Below are 26,288 nucleotides of genomic sequence, written 5' to 3' on the forward strand. Positions count from 1 at the left end.
CCTTTGAAGCCACACTGCTGTTTTTGGTTGGAGCAGGTGGTTGGGGTGACACAGAATGTTGCGCGAGTGGACCAGGAGACCCATCATCAGAATCTTGAGATGCTGTTAGAGAGGTCCTTGAGTCCTTAGGAGTGATCACAAATCCGGGCTGGGGGTGAACTGGACTTGGTGCTCGAAGGCTGCGACTTGATGTCCGACCTGGTACCTGGAGGGTACTTTGCAAAGAACTTTGGGAAAGGGATGAAGAAGCAGGCATGATCGATTATCAGAAGAAAAGGAGGATTTGATTAACAGTCTCGTCTGAATGATGTTTTGAGGATGAGAAGAGAAAAAACAAGGACTGGTACATACCAATGTCCATTTAAAATGCATTGGATGTATGAACCACAGGTCTGCCAGCGTTGGATAAATGACCAGGGGGTAGGATGTATCGTTAGAAAAGAGGTCCAGTTGCCCATTGGAAGCCTTGATCTGATATGGTGTTGTCAAGAATGGTGCTGAATGGTGTTGGAGATGGTTTACAGTGCAGTGGCAAAGATAGTGTACAGTATCCACCCTGCTCTGATTGGTCAATAGTTGATGGATGAAACAAATGAAAAATCACAGCCTGTCCTAATGATGGTCAAATTCACACCAGTTGAACCCATCAAAGGTCACCAATGTATTGGAATCCTGCACCAGTCAGGAATCCAGCACAATTGTTGGCATATAATTCTTGATTGAGCAAGTCGAGTTGATTGATAGTTGATAGATGAGATGTACAGTATAGTGATAGTGTACGCCCTCACCCCTGGGTACAGGGTATTGCTCCGCTCAATGAGCGGAGAAATCCAAGCCCTGACCCTGTGTGTAGCGTTTGCTGCACTTATGGTTTTCAAGCCCTGGGAGGGCGGTGCGCAGGCACCGCTCTGTATGGCGATGAGCCTAGCAGCCCAAAAAAACGCTTCACACACGCTCTTTCAAGTCGAGCGGTTGCTGTATTGATGGAAAGAAGCCCAAAAAGTTGTGTACATTGAAGCAATTGCAACTTTTAGACTTTTACAGTCATCCCTTTATTCACAATAACAAATGTGAGGAAGCAAGCATCATTGTAACCCACTATTGCCACTCAAGTCAAGTATCTCAGGGCGATCACACCTTTGAGAGTGCTTTCTTCGTCACAAAGTTGTCACAAAGAAAGCATTGTTCCAACTCACTATCAGTTCATAGTTTCCCGAGCAACGGTTGAAAATAAAATTGAAAAGCTTGATAGTCCAGTTCAAAAACAACCCAAGTAACAGTTACACCAATCACAGAATAGTGATCAGTCATAAGCAATGTTTTTTCAAATCTCAAAAGGTCTCAATCAGATCAGAGACTCTGAGGACACGTTCTTATCACTAACTCAAAGGGCTCATCTAGTACCTTTTATAATGCTTAGTTTACACAAGTCACAGTGATTGATATATTGATCAATCAATTGATAAATCAATTCCTTCCCTGTCATCCAAAGTGAAGCACCATATTTGCTACTCCTCAAACTCCGTATTGATGTGCCTAGAGGGTCAGTCATTCCTAGGCTTCCAAAAAAATTTCAAAAGAAAAAGGCAAAAAGGAATCACATTTAGAAAAAGAGGGTAAGCAAAGAAACGGAAAATGGAAAGGAGGCTTTTTATAGAATTTCATCAGTTCCAAGAGTTACAGATGTGAAGGAAAGTGGTCTTGATCACGGTCCACTCGTGATCAACGGATCTGAATCAGAAACATCTTCCGCAGCCTCAACCACAGATCAAATATCAGAATTATCATTAGCCCCAACTACACAAAAAACCCCTCAAAAAATCAGCAATCAATTCACATGCAAACCAAACCAAAAAATCAAAAAAGAAAGAAAAGGGCAAACTGAGGATAAATTAAATATAATTTGGTGCTTTATTAACATCATTCCCAGCGGTATATTCAGGAAAATAATGTTTGAGCGGAACTTTAGGTAGTTTAGCTTTGAGGAAATCAATCTTATTTACAAAACAAAATTATCGAAGTTCTCAAAAACCATCTAGAGTTAATGACTGATTGAAATAAGACTAATGATTTTACCATTTGATTCTGAAGAATTACAAAACAAAAACAAATAAGTGAAAGAAAAGGAGAAGAAAAGAAGGGAAAGCAAGAAGACTTGCTTGACCACTTTATTCTAGGAGGACTTGCTTGTATTCACTTAGTGCTGCACAAAAAAATTATGGAAGCAAAAGCTTCAAAACAAAGGAACCCATTTTTTCCTTTCTGATCTTTGTCCACCCACATCAAACATACTATAAAAGAGAATCCATAGAGAGTTCTTAGTTAGTTAAAAAAGATAGCTGATTATAATGATCTTGATTGGAAAGGTTGATGGGTTTGGGTGATTTGAACATACTGAATTGAAAGTTGACCGGATTCAAATTTAGTTTTAGAGATACATGTTGTCTTTGTACGTGCCATTAAGACATCAGTCTTGTTTGGGATATAATCAGGTTGACCAATCCTTTGAACCTCACCAAGAAACTAACACAAATAAATTGAGCAAAAAGAAAACAAAGGGATGATGTGTATGTTTTGCAAGGTCAGATTCAGAAAGAGTAGATCATCAAGAAACATAAGAAAAAAAAAAGAAAAGTGATATTTTAACTCAACTACTCAGCCGAATCCATTAAACAAAACTCACTAGCTCTATCATGGACAGCTGGAATGATTGGATCATGAGAGTCAATCGTTCCCACCACATCCATATTCAAACCTGAAACTTCATGTAAATCTAATCTGTATTCTAAACTCTTATGTACATAAACAAAAAGCACACATCTCTGACTTCAGGCTGACCTTTGATAGTTGTTTGCTTATATCTTTCCAAATCACACCAATATTGGTTGCAGTATGTTAATCTTTAGATCTTTTTCACGGGTTGATGATACACAGGGGTTGAATTCAGGTGTTAAATTCATCAAGAGTTAAATATGTTGATCAATACCCTCTCATATAGCTTCTCCATTTGGATTGTTTGCTTGATTTGATCGTTCACAGGGGTCACAAATTCAACAAGAGTTATATGCTCATCAATTGTCACTACTGTAGCTTCTCCTATATATCTTGTTACAATAGCGAGCGCCTTGGAGAGACAAATGAAAGATCCCCCAAAATCAAACATACATCAAAAGCACAAAGTTGTGTTGGTCATCAAGCATGCATTATGACTAAAAGTTTTGCTTTTGGTTTTGGTAGTGAACCCCAAGAGTCAGTTTGAGTATAACAAACGAGAATGATGTATGGATTTTTGAGATCAGAGGACATGTGAATGAGCACAGGCAGAATGAAAAACATTTAATTTAAGATAAATGTTGGGTCTCTGGGCAAAGTGGAGAGGCCAAGATCATCACACATATTGGAACATTCATGGCTGTTTTCAAAAGCCTTTAGACCAGAGTGTCCCAAGTTTCCAAAAGCCCAATCGTTATATCCCCAGATAATAAAACAGATCAAATCAGTATTTAAGCACAAGTTGTGATGTCACATACCTTTCCATGAATTTAATCTCTGTGATCACCATACCAATTGCGTGGAATACAGCAAGAATAGCCTGGCCCTTGAAATGATCATAAGTCCAATGGGTAAGTGCCCTCATCACCCTGTTTTCCTCTTGGAAAGTCGGATTTTGTATGGCCCTGAAGTTGGTATCATGTTGATGATTGATCCAGGGACCCATCAAGCACTCTTCAATCACGAAGATGTCATCCTCGTGTACTGAACTATCACCAGACTTCTCCTCATACGCTACAACATGAGAAATAACCTGAGACACACAGAAGAACAGAATCAGTGTGACCATACTAAATCATCCATATCTAGCAGTGATGACGTTTATACCCTCAAACCACGTATCAATTCATGTTGACAACTCTCTGGCCACATCCTTGAATTCATTCACAAGCCAGATGGCCAATAGCATAGCCTGAGCAACTCGACAATAATGCTCAAGTCTTACTGGAAATCCGGGGTCACTCTTGCAAGCAATTAGGGGATACAAAGTAGAATCCGGGCACGTGCCCAGAATCTTTTGGCAGTAAATTTGAATTCTGGGCCCGGACTTGTGCCCAGAAAATCAAAATTTACTGCCAAAAAAATCCGGGCACGCTGTGGTGAGCAAATCTCAATCTGCAAAGGATTAATTGGAAAGAAGTTATTAGATTATATTGTTGAAGTCTGTGCTCAAAATCAAGGCTCAAAGTTTTATTAAATTAATTATTAATCAATGCAGCAAGTTACAAATCAAATCAAATCAAATCAAATCAACAAATTACAGTTACAAGTTTAGTAGTTTATACATTAAAAGAATTGAGAATCAAATTGAATCAAAACATTGAATGAAATTAAAATGAAATGAAATGAAATGGAACAGCAATTAATGTAAAAGTCAGAGTAGAAATCAAAGAAGGTTTAGAGTTATCAAGAAAAGCAAGAAAGAAATCTAAAAATTAAGACAAATTGAAAATCAAATTAGCAAAACAAACAGAAGAATTATAAAGAGGAGGATAAAAGGTACTTACTGAAGTGTTTAGTTGAAAGGATTATGAAAAGGAAGGTTGGAATTGAATTGAAAAACAAGAAACAAAGGAAATGAGTGGTGCAATGAAATTTAGAATTTAAAAGTGTTTAATTAAAGATTTTTGAGGTATTAAATGAAGCTTAATTAAATTAGTCAAATGAGAGCATTGATTATTAGAAAGCATTCAAACATTCAAATTAAGATTGATGAGATTATTAATTGGCTAGATTAATCAGCAGCTCATCCTCTTCTCAACTTCTTCATCAAATAAGACATCAATCAATTAATCAATTAACAATTTTCAAAGAATTGAAATAACAAATTAGTCATCAAACAATTATAAATTATTAGTCATCAGAAACCTAGATAATTAAAATCACTAAAGACATCTAACAAATGAATTGGTAATCAACTATCCAAACTATAAAAACATACCATGGTGCAATCAATCAAAGTCTATTAGTCATCAAATTGAAACTTACTCACATCTCACAGTTACTAATGACTAGAAACCAAATCAATTGAGAAATCAAATGATCAATCTTTAAAAGTTCTCATCACTACATATTCAATTACAAATGATGAACTCACACAGTAACAAAATCATCAATGAACTACATATCAAATTGTGTAATTACATATCAAATTGAGTTATTACACATCAATCTCAAATTACATATCAAGTGTACAATCAATTCATACCATCATATGTCAAATTATCAATTGTCCGATGACTTCAATTAACTAGTTACTAAATATCTAAATTACACATGATCAATTGAAGAATTCAAACAATATCAAATTACTAATGTACATTAACTAATGATCAAATATTCAATTCATTACAAATAACAAACAGTATCAAATGACTAATTGAAACCATTCAAATCAAATATCTCAATATCAAAACCATTAAACAACAATTGAAATATCAAAGATGTGAGAAGGGAGGAGTATGAAAATCTACATGTGTGGGAAGTTATGTAAAAGATGGATGTGTGATTTTTTTCTCTTAGTTTCTTTGTTTCTGTTTTCTTTTTTTACTCAATCTCAGTTTCAATTCAGTTATGTAATTGGTACAATCAGGGTGGAGGCTTAGTTTTTTTTTCTCTTTCACTCAATCTCTCTCAATTCAATTATTTATTTGGTTCAGCAAGGAGGATTACATATTTCATATGTACAAAGTTTATCTATGTTGGTGGGAAATGGTCTTGGCAGAGTTTGGAAGTTGTATGTGTACATATTTGTGGCCTGTGTTTGTTCTCTCATATCTTTTTTTATTATCTCAATTTCTCTTTATTCAATTGTGTCTGGCTGTGTGTATATAAGGCAGCGGGTTGACAGGGAGGATTTGAAAGTTATCCAGAAATTTATGCAGGAAAGTTCCTATTAGTTTATAGCTCATTGACAGTACCAACTGGCCTATACTCTCTTTTTATTTCTGTGATCACTTTTTGCCCCTTATATTGAGTTGATATAAGGAGACTTTTTCTTTGCTCTCTACATGAGTCTAATATTCTATATTTTCACCCTCTGATTGAAAGTGTGTGGTATATCCTTTGGTCTAGATAATTCATTGAGTTCTATTATTATATCATATGCTTAGTTTGCTTCATTGAACACTCCATCTAGAATTCTAACATATTAACCTAGGTTTTGAAAGGCTTAGAAAAGTATAAGGCTACAGCACATTGGCCAATAAGTTGTTGGACGTTTACTTTGTGGATGGCAGTTAGCTTATAGCTTTGTCAGGTTTTATCTTTCATTAGTCTAGTTCTTAGTAGAGGGTAGTCTGTCTGTTGATTTGGTTGCCAGTTGTATTCAAGGGGGTAGTCTGGGGTAGTTCCTTTAGGATTAGTCTTTTCACTGAGTTATATTTAAACTTTACTTTGCTTTGGGGAATTATAGTCTGAAGTAGTAATTGTAGTGTAGTCTTTTTTTTCATCTGTGTTCAGTACACACTATTTTATTTACAAGTCTTCTTCATTTAAGCACCTTACCATCCCTTTATCCCTTATTTAAATCTCAATAAACTCTATACTCATCTTTTACCCTTTTCTCATTTCTGTAGTACTCCTCAAAGTATTATATTCCTCTCTTTCTTCTGGTCTTTTGGCTCTTTTAAAGGCTCAGTAATATTTAGAGTAGGCTAGTTAACTCTATCCAAGGTTTATTTGCACACCTCATATACTTCTTTGTGTGTGTGTGGTGGTTGTCTTTAATTCTTTGGCTCCCTACTCAGTTACAGCTTGCTAAACTCATCTTTTCAGCAAGGGTCCCTACAACGCGCCCGGGCACGTGCCCGGATTCTACTTTGTATCCCCTAAATGACATCCATTACTGTATCCTTGTCCAAGATCAGTTGAGCTTTGAATCTTTTACAAAAGTCCCAGCGGTGGATGAATTCTTGTTGGTGAACCCTGAAGTTGACTTTCTGCGGAAAAAATTCATACTTTTCAACCCCGTTCTCATCTTCATTGGGCATCAGGATCAAAGCATAACCATTCCCAGGTTTCTTTTTTTCACAATTCTTTGCTGAATGAACTTGAGAAACCCTCCAGCCTATGGACAAAGGTGGTTCAAGATCACTGACATCCAAATCATCTGTGGAGCTCAACACACATCAGATTGGAAAATTTTCTTTGAAAGCCGTATTGAATACTTACCAATTCAAAATTCACGCTCCAGCGTCTTGTTCTCGAGTTTTTTAATTGGACAGCCTTTTAGGTTGACCTCTAAGAAAGGAAGTTTCCATGTTGAAACTATCTGGGCTTGGTACATTATATATTTATACGGGTCAGATTTTACACAAAAAGGGAAATGATTGGGGAATAGAGGACTTACACGCATCAGCTTGCACATCTATGTCTGCCATAGAGTAATATAAACTTTGATGAAAATATTCAAAAAGTGATGTATCTGTCTTCAGGAATGTACATAGCAAAGTGGATATAAAAGAATGTCAAATGTATAAGAGTTTTTTTCCCACCTGATACTGTTGACCCACAGTCTCCTTCTGCTGGACCCTGCTTTCACCAAAAGTTATCAGAATTAATGCAGACAGTCAAAACCTTGGACACATGTCACGGTGAGAGCAAGAAAAAAAAACCTGTGAGAGCACATAATATCCTTGAAACCATTGTTCCGTCTATGGAATCCTTGTATACAGGCATACAAGTATGTGTGTTGAAAAAAATTGGAGAACAATTTTTCAGAGGATCAATTTGTCACAGAAACTTTTTTGCTTGTGCAATCTTGATTACACAACTAATTTTGTCTGTTTCTCTCTTCATCTCAAGGTACATTATGAGCTCATCCACTCCTTATATTGCAAACACTTGAGACCCACCCCCACCCGGAAAGATTGATTGTACATCCTACAGTCAATTAGTACCTCATCTACGTACCACGGTCTTCAGCTTCTGCATTGCAAAACAACAAAATGCTGGACACCAGCTGGTCCATTGCAACTTTTGTTCAATTGGATACCCCCAACTAACCAGCAAACCTCCCATTTGTGGTGTATGTCTTTCCAAGGGTCTCACAAGCTCCCCCGTGGAACCCCCCTGACAAAATGCAGGAGATTCATCACTCCCAGGATCCATCCTTGGATCTAGACGACCTTGAGCAGCAGAGACCTATCTGGAACCCCCACGAATGAACCCTACCCCATCAAACTCTTTCCATTTGTCAAACTTGGGTACTTTCAACACCCAACAGGCCAATCTTGCTAGCAAAGAGGAATTCAATGTATGGGGCTGGAAGAGACAAATGGAAAGTGCAGAATCAAAGAAAGGTGGTGCCGCCAACACTTTGAAGGGTGGATGTGCTTGAATGCCACTTACAGGAACCTTAGGTCCAGCATCTTGTGCTGTGAATATTACCGCTCAACCCATCATTGCCGGAACACCAAAAACATTTACCTCTGATCACGGTGCAAAAACATTCTCCAGCTTTATCAACACTCAGGCACCTGATTGGCCAGTCGCTTTTACAAGAGATGCGTGGAACGACATCATTTTGTTCTGCAACAACAATTTGAAGTTCACCTTCGAAAACCAGTGTTCAATGTATCACATCTTCCCTCTGCCGATAATTTTTTTGGATCAGTACATATCTCTGGGGGTAGGAAAAGACCACATGTCATATGATCAGATCCGTATTCATGTGGACGCAAAGGCCAACAAAAAGGCTCAACAGGGCCCTTTGGCAAAAATCAACATCACCTTGATTTTCACCCCAGGGGTGTACTTGCAGACTGTTTCTCAAGACAAATATGACCAGTTGATCACCATTTCCATGGGTCTTACTCTGAAGGAGTACCTACACAATCAGCCTGAAGTTAAAGATAGCTCAAACAAATCTCATCAGACTTCTCAGAAAAAGAGGCCTTCCAACTCAACCTCCGCTGGCAGTGAGGGCTCAAGTAAGTTTTGAACATTATGTATATTATAGCGTCCTTCAAACTAAATATTCCACAATCTACAAAGGTGGCCACTACGACAAAGACAAATTCAAGACTGCTCTCCGCCAATCACTTGACGACACTACGGTCCTATCAGCATCCTCTTCAAAGAAGCAATAGCCCTCCTGTGTGGTGGTTTGATCCAGCCAACAAAAACCTCCCACTTTTTGGAGCCAACACTAGAACGTCTGTAACTCTAGAATTGGACAGTGTTACTATGAGCCACTGCAATGTTGGCAACATCAACATGCTCTCTGGCGTCTTAGGCTGTGGTATGCTTCAATATACTGAAGTATTTGATGATTGCATTGGTTGACGTATGCAATTTACTACAGACGTTGAATTTTCCAACAAAAACCTTCTGGACCTCTGATTTTTTGGAGAAGTTGCGGTTCCCATCTCGGCTGCCTGGGCCAATTCCACCCGTGCTCCCATTTGGAAAAATGTTATTCTCCTTGCTATACATGTTGAACCGGTAGCTAATGGTCTTGAGATACGTGATCTCGAAGAGACATTAAGCTTGCCAAGTGACCCGTTGTTCAAGACAATTCGACAGGCAGACATATCCGTCAGGCCATGGCGGGTAAGCTGTCACGTGGATTTGAGTGACCCACACCCATCAAGTGTGTCCAAAGAACAATTCGGCGGACAAATACTTTTTGATGGTTCCTTGTTAAATGTCTTGGCAAGAAAGCACATGGAGGAGAACTCACTGTTGAACTACCTAGAGGAGCTGCAGACAAACTGTCAAGCACGGAAATTACTATATGATTTCCAAGAATTCGTGGCTGGTCATTCTGGGACAAATCCTTTGTTGGCAGCCCTTGTCAAAAATTTGGAGGTGCATGTGCTTTTCTATGGCTTCATGTTTATAACATTGTAGATATCTCATGTTTCGGAGCCTTCTAGGTTGTCCGCCCATTTATAATATCCAAGAAGTTGTGGACATCACCGAATCGTAATGACCTATGGGCAGTTGAGACATACCAGACGGTTTCACCCAAAAAATGTGTTAGCCAGGATTCGAGAGTCACCTTGGAAGAGAGTGATTTACTCTTCCAGGCCCTTCAGTCATGGTTTCACTTGACATTCAATCTGTACAAAGGTGAGGCGTTCTTGGCTGAAATCTCTGCCAAAGGACATGTACTGTCTCATTTCCAAATGGTCAATCACAAGTACGTTAATCCTCAAATTACATTGTATCAATGATTTTTTCTGACTAATTGATTGGGACGTTTGGCCTGCAGAGCGTGGTGGTCAGCTGAGAATTCAAGGGAAAAAAGCATTTTGTGTTTTTGGAACTCACATAAATGCTTGCCATCATGCCTGGACTTAGGTTTTGTGCCAGTTGAGCAAGATGGCTACAGACCCAGGCGGGAAGCAACAGGTTTGCAAAGTTTGGAAACAACCCCCATGAAAACTACAGATGCAGTGCACAGTCCTGAAGGTGATGGTTTGGATTGGGTAAATGTATGTTCCACCCGGAAGAGCAGTGCTTTTATCACTTAAACCATTTGTTTATAAATTAACTGCCCAAACCACATGAGTTACATTATGGTTTCAATTGTTTTGAACTAGCTAACCCACAAAGATTCCAATACCGTTTGATTGTAGATCAGTTCCTTTATGAGCAGATGCTTAAATTTCATGAAGGTTGTTTGTCCTTTTGATAATATGATATCTTTTGATTTTTCTTTGCTTGACCCCAGACGGACAAGTGGTATTTGGTGATGAGTGGCACCCGGATTGTTGATCAGAGATACAATGACAGATATACTCAATGCCTCCGCACCATGGTCAAGTGACGACAAGCAGATACATTGAGTATTGGCACACTACCATTTTAAAAATACACAGCCTCTGTATATGAACATTCAAAGCAAGTCCATTGGTCAGTGTGCAGCACAAGAGATTGAAACTGACTTAAAGAGTTGCATAAACATTGAGTGAGTGGTCAGTTGCAGATTTGAGAGCTCCTCAAAGGAGTGATGATCATGCTGAATTCCTTCCTTGAATCCAGCTAGAATGACCACATCAATGTGAGACGTCAGACTGTTTTACAAAATATGGAAATTGTGTCTGGGCAGCAGCTTGAGCTGCGTTGACTAAAGAGGGAAAGAGTCCAAGTCTAGATGTCAGCCATGCATACACTCATCAAATTTTTAAAGTTGATGAATCACAAACACCAAAAAAGTTGACACTGAAAATCTAGAGCAACAATAAAAGTGAAAATGAGCAACACTTAAAGAGAGGGATGATGTAAAGGCAGAGGCTTTCAATTGATTACAGACTTTACTGAAGTCATCCTTAGTGCAATTTAAGGCCGCACAACAGGAACACCCGCCTCGGTATTTGATAATGGAAGATATAATATAATAATAATACATCTTGATATGTGTGTTCAGTTCTTCAACCAAAATGGGATTGAATTCAACTTACATCCAGTCACCAGTCCCATTTCAGAGTGAATTTTCTTATAAATTTCTCATTGATTTGTGATCAGTGACAATGGGACTAGGAATTGATCCTGTCCATGTGCCGACCCAGAAAGCTCCTGACGTGACAGGAGTTCACACTCGAGCAAAGCAGTGTCTAGGTTCCTGGCGTGTAAGACACAAGCCTGCTTACGACAGCTGTGCCCTGGATGAGGTCATCCCCAGGCTCTCAAAGAGTGATCACTGTCATCAAGCTCAGTTCCTCCCTGAACAGGAATTGAATTCTTGTTCCATTTCCCTCCTGGTTGCCTGGCTCCCCTCCGTCTCTTCTTCACGTCTCAGAGCTCTTCCCACGGGTAAAAACCCAGTTTTTCAAACTACATAATGATTAGAGCAAGCAGAAGAAAAAAAGGTTTGAGCCCAGAACTTACTCCAATACTAACTTTGCCGCAATATGAAATCAAGACTGAAGAAGAAGAACAAGAAAGCCAAGATAGAAAGGATGCTGAAGAATTAAGAATCAATTCATTGAATGAAATCAGAAATAAGAAGAAGAATAGAAGTAAGTTAACAAATATGATCCAATTACAAGAATTAGAAGATGAGAATACAAATGAAGATTGTATTTGGTAATGAAGATTCAGATGATTATGAAAAATCATCATCGTCAATAGAAGTCAAAGAACCAAAAAAAAGTCAGTTTTAATTGAAGGTTATGACTTCAATACAATTCTCTTCTCTCTCTAAGAAATACTCCTATTGTAATTCAACCCAATTTCAAATTATCTTTTTCTCCCATCTTGATTTAGTCCAATTTCACATTATTTTTGTGATTTATTCCGAGATAATGAGCAACAAACGCATGATTCTCCCGCAATTTTATTTGTGATTTATTCCAAATCATTCATCATTGACAAGAACCATCTGTGATTTATTCCGAGTTGTCATGAACATTAGAAATTCAGTCATAACAAATTTTGTTATACATGTCCTGTCCCCTACTTATTGTTGAACAAGTTATTAATTGGAACTCATTAATTGTTTCTCATTTTGTTATAGAGGTTTTGGTTGAAATTGCAAAGATGGCCTTAGCAATGGGCAACACAAAAATTGTAGAACAGTTCTTGAGATGATTAGATGGAGGATGCATAGAAGGAACTTCAAGCTCTTCAAAAATGGATCCTTTGAAAAACTATGTAAGTGGTCAAGTGTTGAAATCAGGTTTGAGGGCATTCACAAAGTATTGGGATGATCACCTCAAGAAGTTAGATGTACATCTAAATTTGACCATCTTTAATGACAAGTGGATCGAATTAGATCACATGGTAGATGGAATGAATACCTTGTCAAAGCAGAAAGATAAACCTACAGGACAACCTGCAAAGAGTGAATGGTGGCTATCATTTGTCAATTAGACAAGAGCTAAAACTCTTATGTTGAAATACTTGAGGAACATGTACCAACACATACCTTTTGCAAATGAGTAAGCAATCAAAATTATGTGAAATCTTATAGACATAAACTCATACTGAGTATACTGTTATGAAACCGTTTAGAAAAATATTTCAAACATGTAGAACATCTGAGCTTAAGACATGGTTGGGTAACCACATTTAGATATGATATAATGGTGTGAACTGATGTTCTATGTAATCGTATTAACGGGGCACCAGGAGACCCAAGTGTTGAAAGAGAAAATTTTCTAGAAGAAGCAAAAGCTAGGACAGCCTTGCTTCAAGATGCAAGGATAATCTTTTTAGACAATTGTATGTGAATTTATATATGATCATAAGTGTCAATTAAGTTTAAATAGATTGTTAACTGGAAAAATTTGCTTTTTTGATTGGTTCTTGTTGCCCGTTCCATAGCGTACTCCAAAGGAAATGTTAAAAAGAAGTTTAGTCCAATTACAGGGAAAAGTTATCCGTCAGGTATGAATCACGCCACAGCAGATTTAGACAGTGTAGGTGACCAAGAAATGAATGATAATTTAAAACCTCCAGATTTCAATACATCAGAAACTTACAAAAGAAATGATACCTATCAGCAAAATAATACACTACAAAGAATATAATGTTTTCTGGGCAGAAAACGCAAATATTGATATACAGAAATATTGGGCGGTCAGGAGAAGGGCAAGAAATACAAAAAAATATGGATATTGTTCCTGGTGTTGAGAGCTTCAAGCTAAGTATTTTTGTGTATTTTTAGAGGGCATATTGTTGAATGTACTAACAAAAAACCCCATATTCATCAGATATACACCTGTAACAGATGCTGAAATTCAGTTCCTCAGATTGGAGAGGACAATTTGAATTCTACAAATGCTCATAAAATTTGCAATTCTTGGTCAAGAGACTGGCTTTTAGGCTCATTAGAAAGCCACAGTCTCTCTCTAAATGTCTCAATAATGATTCCAGGCTTCATTCTCTCTCACAAGGCAGCTATAGTCACTTTGAAAGATCTTCTTCAAAGCCACATAGATTCTTTGCAAAGCTGGACACAGCCCCATCACCTCAATAAAATATCTGGAGACAGAGTTCAGCTTTCTAATGAACCAATAATCAAGTGTTTTCCATGCCAGTTGCAAAAGTTATGAGCATTTGTAGATTTCAAATTGTCCTCTCCAATCTCATCGCTCTATTTTCAAATTGGACCCTAGTACCATACCTTCCCAACATTGGTGTTTCTTGACTGAGCTGAAGGTAGAAAGCACACACAATTTTCACCAATTCAAGCAAAGAGATGAGATATGGAAATCCTCTTGATTTCCTTGAAGCTTCAAATTAGATGATGGCCTTGTAGAGGGGTCTTATAATTTTGTTAGTAGCTGCAGCACAAGCCATCAGGGTTTGCGCTATAACCTCATACAATGGACTTGTTAAAGATAGTAGGTACTATTCTATCCTGGTAATAGTGCCCAAGCTAGGATTTATCCGTTATCTCCGTTATCATCTTTAGTCTTTACTTGTCACTATTCAACCTTCTTGTTCAAAGTTATCTTCTTTTCACATTCACGCTTTTAGAAAAGGCTTAGTAGAAGTACAATTGGAACTTTCAGCCTTGTCACATTACATTGCTCCGCGTACACAACATTGCCCGTTACCTTTGCAATCTGCTCTTCACACCTTAAAAAACCTGAACTTAACATCATCAGAAGATCTTCTAGAAGATCTTACCTTTGTCATTTTCTCTTACTTGTCCTAAATCTCCCCTTGGTTATTCCATACCCTGAGTACTTAATGTGCGTAGTTTTGTCCTGGTTACACTGGGAGCCTTGATAAAGACTGATCTGACTAACCTCTGATTTGTCTCATTTTGGTGTTCTTAATTTTGTCAACTTAAATTTTCTAGTTGATTGTCAAATGTCTCAAAAGTCCCTCAAAAATAATCAAGATAGGAAATTGGAAGTAGTACTTAGTTATAAGAATACCCCCTTAAAATCAAAACAATGGTAATTCAATCATCTTTCTAGAGTTTTTATGAAAAGAGAAATATTTGAGAAAGTATAGGGAAGAATTTTGAAAAGCTTACAAGTTGTTTTCTTTATCATTTGAAAAATTAGTCATAATGTCACCAGGATCAGACTCCAGACATATTAAAGTCCTGATATCCTTGAATGAGGACGAAGCCACTTGACTGCTTCAAGAATTACTGGCCCCAGAAAATAGGGAGCCAGCTCTAGCAGGATTACAGTGGACTACTTCACAAACTGTAGGATTCACCCCGGATCAGACGGTTTATTATAACACACTGAAAAAGAACAAGGATAAAGCCCTTTTTCCATTACATCTGTTGGTGCAAAAGTTGTTAGGTGTTAATGAACAAGGACTTACCCCTGCAGACCTCGCCACACCCAAATCCTTCTATTGATCCAGTCACTTGTCCTCCTGAAGTATCCAACTTCATGCCAGACACCCCTTTGTGATGAGATCTACCTACAAAATGAAATTCATCACTTATGCTTCAAATAAAGACCTGGTTTCCAACAAGTCTGGCTCGCAGCGCAGAGGTTAGCGCGCAGCGCAGCGTGGCGCTGGGTGCGGCACAGTCGCATAACTACCTGGATAGTTGAAATCAATCAAGCTACACATTTTGCTAGCAATTGGGGCTGGACTCTCTTGAAACTACGCTTCCCACTACCATATTGGATATCTGGGTCAGCCACCATACCCACATAACACTTCCATGCATACAAGCCATCACCACTTCAACGCCCACTATCTAACACCTATCCCTCAAGATATTGCTTCATTTGACCACATAGGTTGAGTCTTTTATTGGGCAGGTTGTTATATTCTCAATCATATGTACAAACAGATCATCATGATCATTCATTAGATGAAATCAAATTGGATGCATCTACTCATTGACCAAACCAACTTATTCATTTAGGCCATTGCTATTTGCAGCCCACAAGAAAACCATGTAGGCGCTGGCCAAATTACGCCTGCATGGGTGTTTCCCCCGAAGAAGCGCCTACATTTATGATGTAGGCGCTGGAAACCATCCAAAATGACGCCTACATGTCAAAAAAACCATGTAGGCGTCATTTGGTTACGCCTACATTCAAAAAATGAAATGTAGGCGTAATTTTCAAGCACCTACATATCTCGTTTGAAATGTAGGCGCTATTTTTGAGCGCCTACATTCAATTTTCAGCTCAAATAAGCGCCTACATGCAGTCCTGCATATGTAGGCGCTACAAATCCGGCAACTACAACTCCAGCCTGGTCTGAAGGGTAATGAAGAACAATTTTCATGTCAAAATGAGAGTTTTGGAAGATGGAAAAAGCAGTTTGGACTCAAAATGAGTGTATCGGAAGACGGATAAAGCAGTTTGGAGTTGAAATCAGTGTATTGGAAGACGGAAAAGTAACTCCGGAGTCAAAATGAGTGTATCAGAAGATGGAAAAAGTAGTAAATTATTTCAACTCTGAACTCAGTTTGGAGTCAAAATGAGTGTATCAGAAGCGGAAAAAGAAGTAGATTATTTCAACTCTGAACTGCTATTTACGTCTTCTGATACACTCACTCCAGAGTTGAAAAGAGCATATTCATCTTCCAATATGCTTAACTGCTTTTCCCGTCTTCCAAAACACCCATTTAAACTCCAAGCTGCTTTTTCCATCTTCCAATACACTCATTTCAACTCCGAACTGCTTTTTCCGTCTTCCAATACTCTCATTTTAACTTGAAATTTCTTCTTCATTAGCCGTCAGACCAGTCTGGAGTTGTAGGTGTTGGATTTGGAGCGCCTACATATGCAAGACTGCATGTAGGCGCTTATTTGAGCTGAAAATTGAATGTAGGCGCTCAAAAATAGTGCCTACATTTTAAATGAGATATGTAGGTGCTTGAAAATTACGCCTACATTCTGAAATTTTGAATGTAGGCGTAACCAAATGACGCCTACATGGGTTGTTTATCATGTAGGCGTCATTTTAGATGGTTTTCAGCGCCTACATCATAAATGTAGGCACTTTTTTGTGGGAAACACCCATGTAGGTGCTGTTTTGGCAGCCCCTACATGGTTCTCTCGTGGGCTGCAAATAGCAATGGCCTTCATTCATGAGACCTAATTTAAAAGATCCTCCTCCTCCTCCTTGTAGGGCTTGTTCAGTTACACATTTGGATGATAGGATCTTTATCTTTGGTGTTGGTGATGGACCTAAGTATTTTGATGACTCATACAAGTAAGCAATCTGCTTCTTTTTCTCCGAACCAAACCCAAAACTCACCTTTCTTTGTTCTATCAATAGTGGACCAAGCCAAAACTCGAAGGAACAAGACCAATCAACCAAAGATCTGATCATGCTACAGTTCTCTATGGAAACCAATTGATCATCTTTGGGGGAGGAAATGGATTGAGAGCATTGGATGATGTTCATAAACTTGATGTAACAGATTTGAATGAATTAGAATGGAGAGAATGACATCAAGTTCAATCTCCTTTGGATAAAGGATATCATAGTGTGAATCTGGTTGGTAGTAAGTGTGTGATCTTTGGTGGAAGTGATGATGGTGAATGCTTCAGTGATCTTTACATTTTGGATTTAGGTTAATCTAGATTCTCTTTTCTTCAGACAGATTGGATGAAGTAAGACAAACTCGATGTGATTCTTTTGTTTTTTTTTCAGAAAATCTTGCTTGGATTCAAGTGGATGTAAATTTGCCTATGCCAAGATTAGCACATGCATCAACCCAAGTCCGATATCATTCATTCATCATTGGAGGTCATGATTGAGAAGACTATACATCTAAAGTGAAACCATTTATCAGGTGGACCAGGTTGTTGGTTGAAAGATACAATTTGATTTGATTTTCTTTTTCAGTGACTATACTCAGAATGATGTAGATATTGAATGTGGAAAGGGTTTTTTATAAAGGAGTAGAAGTTTGTTATTTTGTTTTCCGTCTTTTTTTGTTTCTTCAACTCACCAAGAGAATAATTTTCTTTTTTTTGCTATAACACTGTGAAACACTGCGTTCACAAACTATGCTTCAAACTACAATTTTTTGCAATTACCATGCACCAGTTTCTGGCTGGGCTACTGAGCTGGTTGAGGGAAGAAAAACGCTACCTTCCTGGTTTTGATGTAAGCAGTGCTGTGTAGCGCTGCAAGCCAGGCTTGTTTCCAAGTCCACTCCAGAAAAAGGAAAATCTAAGGAAACCATTTCAACTGACAATGCAATCAAAGCCAAGGAACAATATTTTTGTTCAGAAGAACAACCTACCAGTCCGGTCTCCAGAAAGAACACCAAGAATGACATGGTCATGAAGAATATTGACAAAAAGCCTGAAGTTTTCAATCCTTTCAACAATTACGCCACTCTTGCCGCTTTCTTCAAGCAGCAATCTATGTTGGAAAATGACAAGGCTACATTGTTTCAAAATGTTTCCAAAATCAACATAAGAAACAACAGCCCTCCTCCAACTTCCAGTTCCGAGGTAGCTACAGCTTCCCCTTTTGTGTGTACTCCCCCAGTACCTTCTCTACCAAAAGGGATACCACCAAGACCATCAAAGGTTTGATGATCCACAAACACATCAAATTTGATGGAACTCAACCCACCTGCAACACCAATATCTGGCTTCAAAACTTGGCTAAACAACTTTGGCTTTTGAATGCCGATCACAAAGGATAGCACTTAGTAGGATTTTGAATGCTTCGTGGAGCTGCTTCAATTCATTCAACCACCTCCATCAAAACTCCTAAAGAACCAAGATCTTGGGAAGAGTTTTGTTCATTCATCATCAAAGCTTTCCCCAGTACTTTGACTAGAAACTCCACTTCTCTTTGCCAAGTGTGGGGCAGGTCAGAGGTTTTACCAGGTCTGAGTAAAACTGAGTGCAGGGTTTTTGCTTAGTTCTGGTAAGTAGATAACCCTAGTGTCTCTATCACGTCGGGTGATAATAAATATTGGTAAGACTTGCCACATGCAGATGGCGCGTGGTGAGGCTTACCCGTGACGCGTGAAAACCCTCAGCCTCCGGGAGTGCTTGGCAAAGAAAGGAACATGTCAGCCTTAGTCTCCAAATAGTTGATAACTTGGAAGACAAGGTTGAATTCTTGTTGCTCACAAAAGTTAAATCCGCAAAATATAGATGATGTTCTTCTACAAATCTTGGAGGTAGCTTTAGATTCTTGGTGAGCAGAGCTGAAAAAAACAAAGCAGAGATTGTTAGTACTACTGTCTAAGGTGCAGAATGGCTACTGCTGCCAGTTAGATGTTCTGTGCACTCACAGAACAAATCTTCTGAGATTGACTACTTCTGGAAAAGGTAGGTATATCTCAGGCTTGCTTCAGCAGAGGTTCAATATTACTTTTATTGAAAAAAGGCTTAAAGGGAAAAGTGGTAATTGTATCTGAGTTAAGATGGAGAAGTAGTTTTTATAAGAAGTCTATTTTAGTAAGATGTTCTAAATAAGTAAACTATTCTGGCTTTGATCAAAACTAGGAAGATAAGAAGGGTTTTTGTTTTAAACGTTCCTGATAGGGTAAAGTTTAAAGAAAAAGGCTATATTTGTATGTGATGATAAAAGAGATGATTCTTTTTTGTTCTGCGTAAGTTTGTAGATCTTTATAAGTTTCAATTTCTCTGTTTTAGTAACTAACAGTAAAACATTGATTTTAGTGGTACCCTGAACTAGCCATCGTATCGTACCTTGTTGATACGCTTTGGTCTGGTCAGGGTTTCTTTCTTCAGGGGTCTAGTTATCCCTGGTTCTGGTCTTGGTTTCTATCGTTATAGGAATAAAATATTAATTCCAACTGATTTGGTATTTTTTCGGATGGCACTCTTGAAACTGAGTGTAGAGGTGTATTTTTATATTTTCTTTTGAATGTAGTTTTTTGGATTCTTGGCAATGTACTTGGGATTATTGCTCCGCAATAATCCTCGTACTGTTGACAGAACACATGAGTTTTTGGAGAAACTGCATTTGCATTCCACCAAGGACTGGCTGTCAGACGTCTGACTGCCGGAGGCGCAATAGAGAGGGAGAGGGGAGGGATCTCCTATCAAACCCATCTTAGAAGGGAAGATTTTGAGCTGCACTCCTGCATAGGAGTTCCTTTCCCTCTCTTGAGGGCTTTGCGCATGACAGACAATTGGCACCTGGACACCAGGGGTACGTGCCAGAAAATGAAACATTAAAGGTGATTTGTAACTCAATGCAAAAGAAAACATTTAAAAATTTAAAGGCAAGTTGGCGATGACACAAATAGGAGGTAAATCAATGGCAGATGCGGCAGGCAAGTTCCTTGATTTCACAAGCAAGGCCGTGTGAGTAGGGCCGGATGTAGAGCTTGTAGGCCCCCGATTTCCACCGCCCTGTCTGCTTCAGGTGTTTCACGCTGTTGCCTCAATGAGCTCTTGTCGACACACCCCCAATCCTTAGGCTATGTCCCGACCAGACTTGGCCATGGTGTCAACCATGTTTGCGCAGGAAACGTGTGTCATACTAGCGTGTCATCGGTATCTTTGGGGGGCCAGGCAGCAACGGATTGTCAGGTTTGCCTTTGCAGATGTGGAGAACAACCTGTAATGCACTGATTGGGCCTAGGCCGTAGGGTTGCTGCTGTAAGAGGAGGGGTTGGACTTCTCCTGGTGCAACTGTTTGAGACAGTCATAGGGAGATGACTGCCTTACGGTTGCCATCTTGAAAGCACACGTCTGGCCGGGGGATAAAGACAAAAGGGTGATCTGGGTTAAGAACCAGTTCTCCGAGTCGAGCAAGGCCCCAGGAGCCTGTCAGCAGCAGCGCTTGTAGGACTGAGTCAACTTTAGCCACTGTCAATAAAGATTTGCACATGTTGTTCAGGCCTTTCAAGGTGAGACCCGCTTGCTGTTGTTTGAAAACCGAGATGTGAGTCTTTGTTGCTGCCAGCAAGAGTAGGCGGATTCTGTCAACATTCACTGTAGGAAACCTGGCGTTGTGGATTAGGTGCCACATCTGTAAGCCCGTCAGGTATCGCATTGTTGTACTGCTGATGATTTTATGGTTGCCTTCTTTGATGCTGCACCAGAGAATGAAATTATAAATCATGATATCAGTAGCAGGGAAAAAATAAAACATGCCCTCTTCTGCAATGAATTTGAAGAATTTATTGACTGCGGCGTTGTATTTTTGATGGTTGAAGCGGCCCAGGCATGTGCTAAGATGTATTGGCTGCCCTCATTTAGGACTTTGAATACTTCTGGCAAGGATTTGTGGAGTGTTAGCCGGCGGATTCTAGTGTCATATCAATGATTGGGTATTGAGGGAGCAGTCTGTGTTATCAAGTTGTGAGGATCAGGGGGAATGTTGATTTGTATTTGCCTTTTCAGCAATTTCAAAGGACCCAACCCCCTTGAAAGTGTGTCAGCCTTGTTGTTGGTGGACACAACCTTGACAAGGTTAATGTTGCAGTCTAGCTGAACCAGTTCTTGTTGAATGATCTTCCAGGCTTCATTAACCCAATAGTTGGATGACTTACAGTTCCTGGAGGCACCTTCCGTAGTTGTGTTCTTGGTGAGGCAGGACAAAGACCTCCCTGCCACGGCCATGATCTGTTCTGCCATCAGCAGGCCCAGCCAAACTGCCAAGGTTTTGGCCCAGGCTATAGATCGTTTTGGTCTGTTGGGGGGTCCACACCAGCCTTCAACCCACTTGAACTGGGCCCAATTTTTTCCAATAATGATCCCTATAAAATAGTCTGTTGAGGAGTCGCCTACCCAGCCGACATTCTTAACAACGTAGTGAGTAGCTTACTAGATTTGTTTGCTATCAAATCTGAGGACACCAATCTGTCATGTTCATCAACCAAATCTTCTGATCCCAAGTTAATTGTCTTTTTCACAATTATCTTTGGCATAGTATAACTTTTAGGGATTGTCTTTCTTGATGAGGTTTTGATCGTTGAAGAGATGATTTCCAGTTCCATCAAGTCAACGGTGTCACTGTACTATACTATACTAGTATCGTCCAATACTAGTATTACTAGTATCGTCCGATACTAACATAGTACCGTCAGGACTGGTACTTTAACACTCAAGTATAGTATAGTATCGGAGGCTTGAATTCCGATACTTCCGATACTTTATGGTGATTGGTGTTTTGAGTGCACCGTGAGCAAAATCCTCAAGTTGGACATGAACAACTGCCTGTTTGTTCCTTTCTCATTAAAAAGCTTATTCAATCGTTCAACAATTGGTTGATAGAGATCACTACAGATTCCGTTCTTTTATATACATTTTATTGGAGGAGAGAGAGAACAAACTGAAATACAAATGAGAAGGAAATCAGATACAAAAATGCTTGCTCAATCACCAGGAAAGTGTGGAGCTTGATTAGTTGTTTTGTGTAGAAGACGAGCAGCTTCATAATCTGATAGGCTTCCTCAAACCTGGAGTCAAGCGGAACCCCATTGGAAATCCAAATACAACTGCTCACACAGCGCTCAATCGCTCGTGGGGCCAATTTTCCACGATCTGTAGTGCAGACATCTGCAGCAGATGAGAATGTTTGCTCCACAGCTGCCGAGCTTCCACTTACAGCAAGATACTGGCGAGCTAGAGTAGAGAGTACAGGATACTTCTCCCCATGGCTCTATGCAAAGAAACTTTATTAATCAGATCATGCATTTAGTTTGTGAGCAGAAAACCAAGAGAAAAAGCTCACCTGCCACCACTTTAATGCCAAGTGGGGGTCCATCGCAACATCCTCTGAGGGAGCATCACACCCAAGTTTGTATTCAGTCAGCTCATCAATCTCAACTTTTCCTTTTTGTGTATCATAGAGATGCAACATCGGATCATATGCATCATTGTTGCATTCAGCGCTGGAAGGTGTGTCTTTGAGTTGAGTATCCGGGGCTGGTGGTGAACTGGTCCTTTGAAGTTTCAATTTGCAAGCATAGTAGGCATCATTCAATAGTTCGTTGGCTCTAAGAGTTACAGGAGATTGAGGACCGAACCTGGTGTTGAAAAAGCTAGCTCTCCAGCTTGGATGAAGCATGGTTGCCATCAATAGCGCGTGTGATGATGTTGCTTCAGTGAGGTACTTCTTGACTCAGGTGAGCATTGCATAATGCATGGGATACATTGGAGACGCGGTGAGCTCTCTGAGGAGTTTTGACTCTAAGCAAGCCTTGAGCTTGAGGTATTCTCAAATCACCATTGAACCGGTTGGGCCATTACCTTCCATTCTTTTGGTTAGCTGAGCAAAATGCTATAGAGGAGATATTGATTAATAAACAAGTGTAGCTTGTCAAAGAGGATACATAGGAGTGCTGACCTCGAGCTCTAGGTTGACCATCTTGATCAACCTCCAATCATTGGGAGTGAAGCAGATCTTGAGGAAACACCCTTTAGTGTAGTTGATTGAGGGGTTAAGTGTATTTGTAGCGGTTTTGTAAGAAGCCGGACAATCTTTGTCATCTCGCTGATCATTTTTCAAGATCTCATCAATAATCTATGTACATTCTGAAATCGGGTTAGAATTAATGAGTGGTTGGAAGCTGGGGGCCAAAAAAGGGTACTCACATCACGTGCCTTCCAAGCACGATGTCGGCTATCCCACTTGACGTTCCACCATATTCCATAACCTGCGATCAATCCATCATACGGTACCCCTAAAGCGGCTGCAGTTGCAGCTAATAGTGCTTGCATTGAGGATGAGCTTGTGAGTTTGTGAACCACATAATCAAGCTAAAGGAACCAACCATATAATTAGCTACACAAAGATAGATACATGTTAGAGATAGAAAATCTTGCCTGCTTCAAGAGACCGTCCAGATGACGAGCAGCTTCCTGATCTACTGGAGAGGGTGGTACTATGAATACAGGCTCGTTTGTTTTTGCATAGGGGTTTGTAATTGGAACAGAACCGGTACAAGTCTCGTCGGTATACCAATTGTCTCCAACAGTTTGGCCTGGGTTGTTAAGTGGATCTTGTCGGTCATTGCAATGCATAGGATCGTTAATATTGATGCGGTTATCAGATGATTGGGGTGAATTGGTCTCTTCTGCGTGATTAGCTTCTTCCTCTTCTTCAAGACTTTCTTCAACAGCCAATAATAAATTGTTAACTGGAAAGCTCCCAAGGATTGACTTTCGAACTACTTGAGCGGGGGCTGGTGTAACTCCAAGGGCCTCAAGCCCACCGTTTACAATCAGTGACATCTTATGACAGAAGCACTTGACAACTAGGTCTTCAGGATGCCAGTTGTACTGTTCACCGGAATCTTCAGCAATCTTTGAGAGACGTCGGTGCATTGCAGTGGCCATTGTATAGTTATTTGAGCCTGAGTCTGTTGTCTGAGCAAGAAGGTGGACAAGATGAACAAAAAATATCAGTTCTTGCTAGAACATAGAAGGATTGAAAAAATCCAAAAACCACATTTGATAAGACTTATCTTTTGATAAAGGTTATTCTTCTCAAGAATACCTACCAATGGCTCAGTTAGCCATTCACCTTTATGGTACCATGCAACAAGCTTGAGTGCTAGGTGCTGCGTTTGATAGACCCAGTTTTTATCGATGTAAGTGACTGAAACGCCTAGAAATGCATACCGATTTCCTGGAGTTGTCCAGACATCTTGAGAGAGGCAGATAGTTGTATCAAGTTCCTATGAAGTTTGATAGTTTTATCAGTTGATAACATGGGCACCGATTCAGTGAAAACAAACCTTGAGTGTCTTTATCACAGATTGACTTAATGAAAGGTAAGCCCTATGAGCTTCATGAGCTGCCCAGGTTCGTCCGTACAGATGAGCTTCAGTGTTTTTGTACTTAAACGCAGCACGTGGTATGGGGTCCTGCATCCTGCTCCACGGCAGAGCTTGCCAAAGGATCCAAAACAACAAGATTTGATTTAATACCTTGTTGTCAAAGGTCCATGTTGATTGGACCGCAATGTGACCATTTCCGTTCAATTTCAATCTCCTCTCATATGCAGTTTCCGGTAGATTGATACCCGCCTCAATTGCTGTAGACCATTCTAAGCACCCAGGATGACCCGACTTGGACTCCTGCATTGATCCATCGCGATGAACCTCGAGGCACAGCCAACAAAGATGCCTCGGATTGAAAAATCTGAGGTATCATCGGACTCAAATCCTCGGACAAAATCTTTCCGAGGTTTTGATCCGAGGTATTATTTTGCGTCAAAAAATACCTCGGATCAAATCCTCGGACAAGACCTGTCCGAGGGTTTCCATCCGATGATGCCTCGGATTTTTCAATCCGAGGCATCTATGTTGGCGGTGAGGTTCTTGAGGGTATCACAACTTCCTCTAACAAAGGATCCACACCATAGGCACGGATAAGAGTTGTATGGGCCTTCAATGGGCTTTGATGGTATATTTAATAGAAAAAAAGTCAGCAATCATGGACAATAATAGATAGGGTATCACTATTGACTCACATCCTTTCCACCTCGTATAGGTGTACCATACCAATCTCTGGCATTTGCATAACTTGATACTGCCTTTCGAGGCTTCACTTTTACATTCTCTCTATCAGAGTTTTGCTCAAGATCAACATGGTGTGTTTGAAGTATGTTTGCTGAGGTTGTCTGATTAATCATGAAAAGCATATAATATAAGTGGTCTGGGATCAGACAAAAGAAAGCAAAACAGACTTACAAGTGAGGTCAATATTGCTGCCTCAGCAAGCAAATCTTTCTTGGTTTTACGCTTTTTCTTAACCTTGGGATTTGAGTTGTTCTTACGCTTTTTTGGGGTGTGTTTTGAAGTTTGAGATGAATCAGAATTGGCAGCCAATGTACCTTTTGACGGTTGTTGAGAGCAGGTTGATTGGCGTAGAGAGTTTGTTGTTGAGAAGTTGGATTTTGCAGAGGACTCATCTGAAGTCTCTCCCGATTCATCAGTGTTTTCATTGGATGATCGTGGTGGGTTCTTTTTGGATGGCATGGTGGTTTTATGAGTGTGATGATTTATTCAATAAGATGAAGATGTTGATGTGAGTTGATTCGATTTCGTGTTGGTTTGATCAGACTGATGATCATTCTCACTCCAGTTGAGACCAATCAAAAGTCACAAGGAGTTGGTTTCTTGACCAGTCAAGTTTCCAAAACCTTGTTCTATGATCCTGATCGATATATAGTTGATTTAATCGGTCGATGGGTTAATGAAGCGATAAAGTAGGTGATCATATGGGATTTGTTTTGTGGTGAGGTATTATATAGTACCACCGATCTCAAACGCAATACTCACAATACCCAGTATGAAATTTCAATTTCCGGTACTAGTATCGGGCAGTATAGTACCACAATCCCGGTACTATACTGGTACTGTACCGTGAGAGTATAGTACAGTGACA

At 39.6% G+C, this 26,288-nt stretch overlaps 5 protein-coding genes across 5 annotated transcripts; 3 read left to right on the forward strand and 2 right to left on the reverse strand.

The window, feature by feature from the left end:
* Nucleotides 1-1,892: 1,892 nt before the first annotated feature.
* Nucleotides 1,893-2,695, reverse strand: MELLADRAFT_94599 (uncharacterized protein; the record flags this gene model as incomplete). The annotated part of the gene is made up of 5 exons (XM_007406481.1): nt 1,893-1,994; nt 2,050-2,085; nt 2,249-2,291; nt 2,396-2,523; nt 2,684-2,695. 5 exons carry the CDS (start codon nt 2,693-2,695, stop codon nt 1,893-1,895), a joined length of 321 nt encoding a protein of 106 aa, XP_007406543.1.
* A 5,520-nt stretch (nt 2,696-8,215) lies between these two features.
* Nucleotides 8,216-9,906, forward strand: MELLADRAFT_60706 (uncharacterized protein; the record flags this gene model as incomplete). The annotated part of the gene is made up of 4 exons (XM_007406440.1): nt 8,216-8,378; nt 8,406-8,984; nt 9,014-9,295; nt 9,407-9,906. 4 exons carry the CDS (start codon nt 8,216-8,218, stop codon nt 9,904-9,906), a joined length of 1,524 nt encoding a protein of 507 aa, XP_007406502.1.
* Nucleotides 9,907-17,123: 7,217 nt separating this feature from the next.
* Nucleotides 17,124-17,394, forward strand: MELLADRAFT_94600 (uncharacterized protein; the record flags this gene model as incomplete). The annotated part of the gene is made up of 2 exons (XM_007406441.1): nt 17,124-17,154; nt 17,243-17,394. 2 exons carry the CDS (start codon nt 17,124-17,126, stop codon nt 17,392-17,394), a joined length of 183 nt encoding a protein of 60 aa, XP_007406503.1.
* A 45-nt stretch (nt 17,395-17,439) lies between these two features.
* On the forward strand, nt 17,440-17,705 carry MELLADRAFT_33935 (uncharacterized protein; the record flags this gene model as incomplete). The annotated part of the gene is made up of 2 exons (XM_007406442.1): nt 17,440-17,518; nt 17,599-17,705. Coding segments are annotated over 2 exons (186 nt in total), but the record flags the coding sequence as incomplete, so codon positions are not given.
* Nucleotides 17,706-25,359: 7,654 nt separating this feature from the next.
* On the reverse strand, nt 25,360-25,879 carry MELLADRAFT_60707 (uncharacterized protein; the record flags this gene model as incomplete). The annotated part of the gene is made up of 2 exons (XM_007406480.1): nt 25,360-25,521; nt 25,592-25,879. 2 exons carry the CDS (start codon nt 25,877-25,879, stop codon nt 25,360-25,362), a joined length of 450 nt encoding a protein of 149 aa, XP_007406542.1.
* Between the last annotated feature and the right edge of the window lie 409 nt (nt 25,880-26,288).

This window comes from Melampsora larici-populina, assembly GCF_000204055.1.
Source record: "Melampsora larici-populina 98AG31 unplaced genomic scaffold MELLAscaffold_6, whole genome shotgun sequence".
Taxonomy (NCBI): domain Eukaryota; kingdom Fungi; phylum Basidiomycota; class Pucciniomycetes; order Pucciniales; family Melampsoraceae; genus Melampsora; species Melampsora laricis-populina.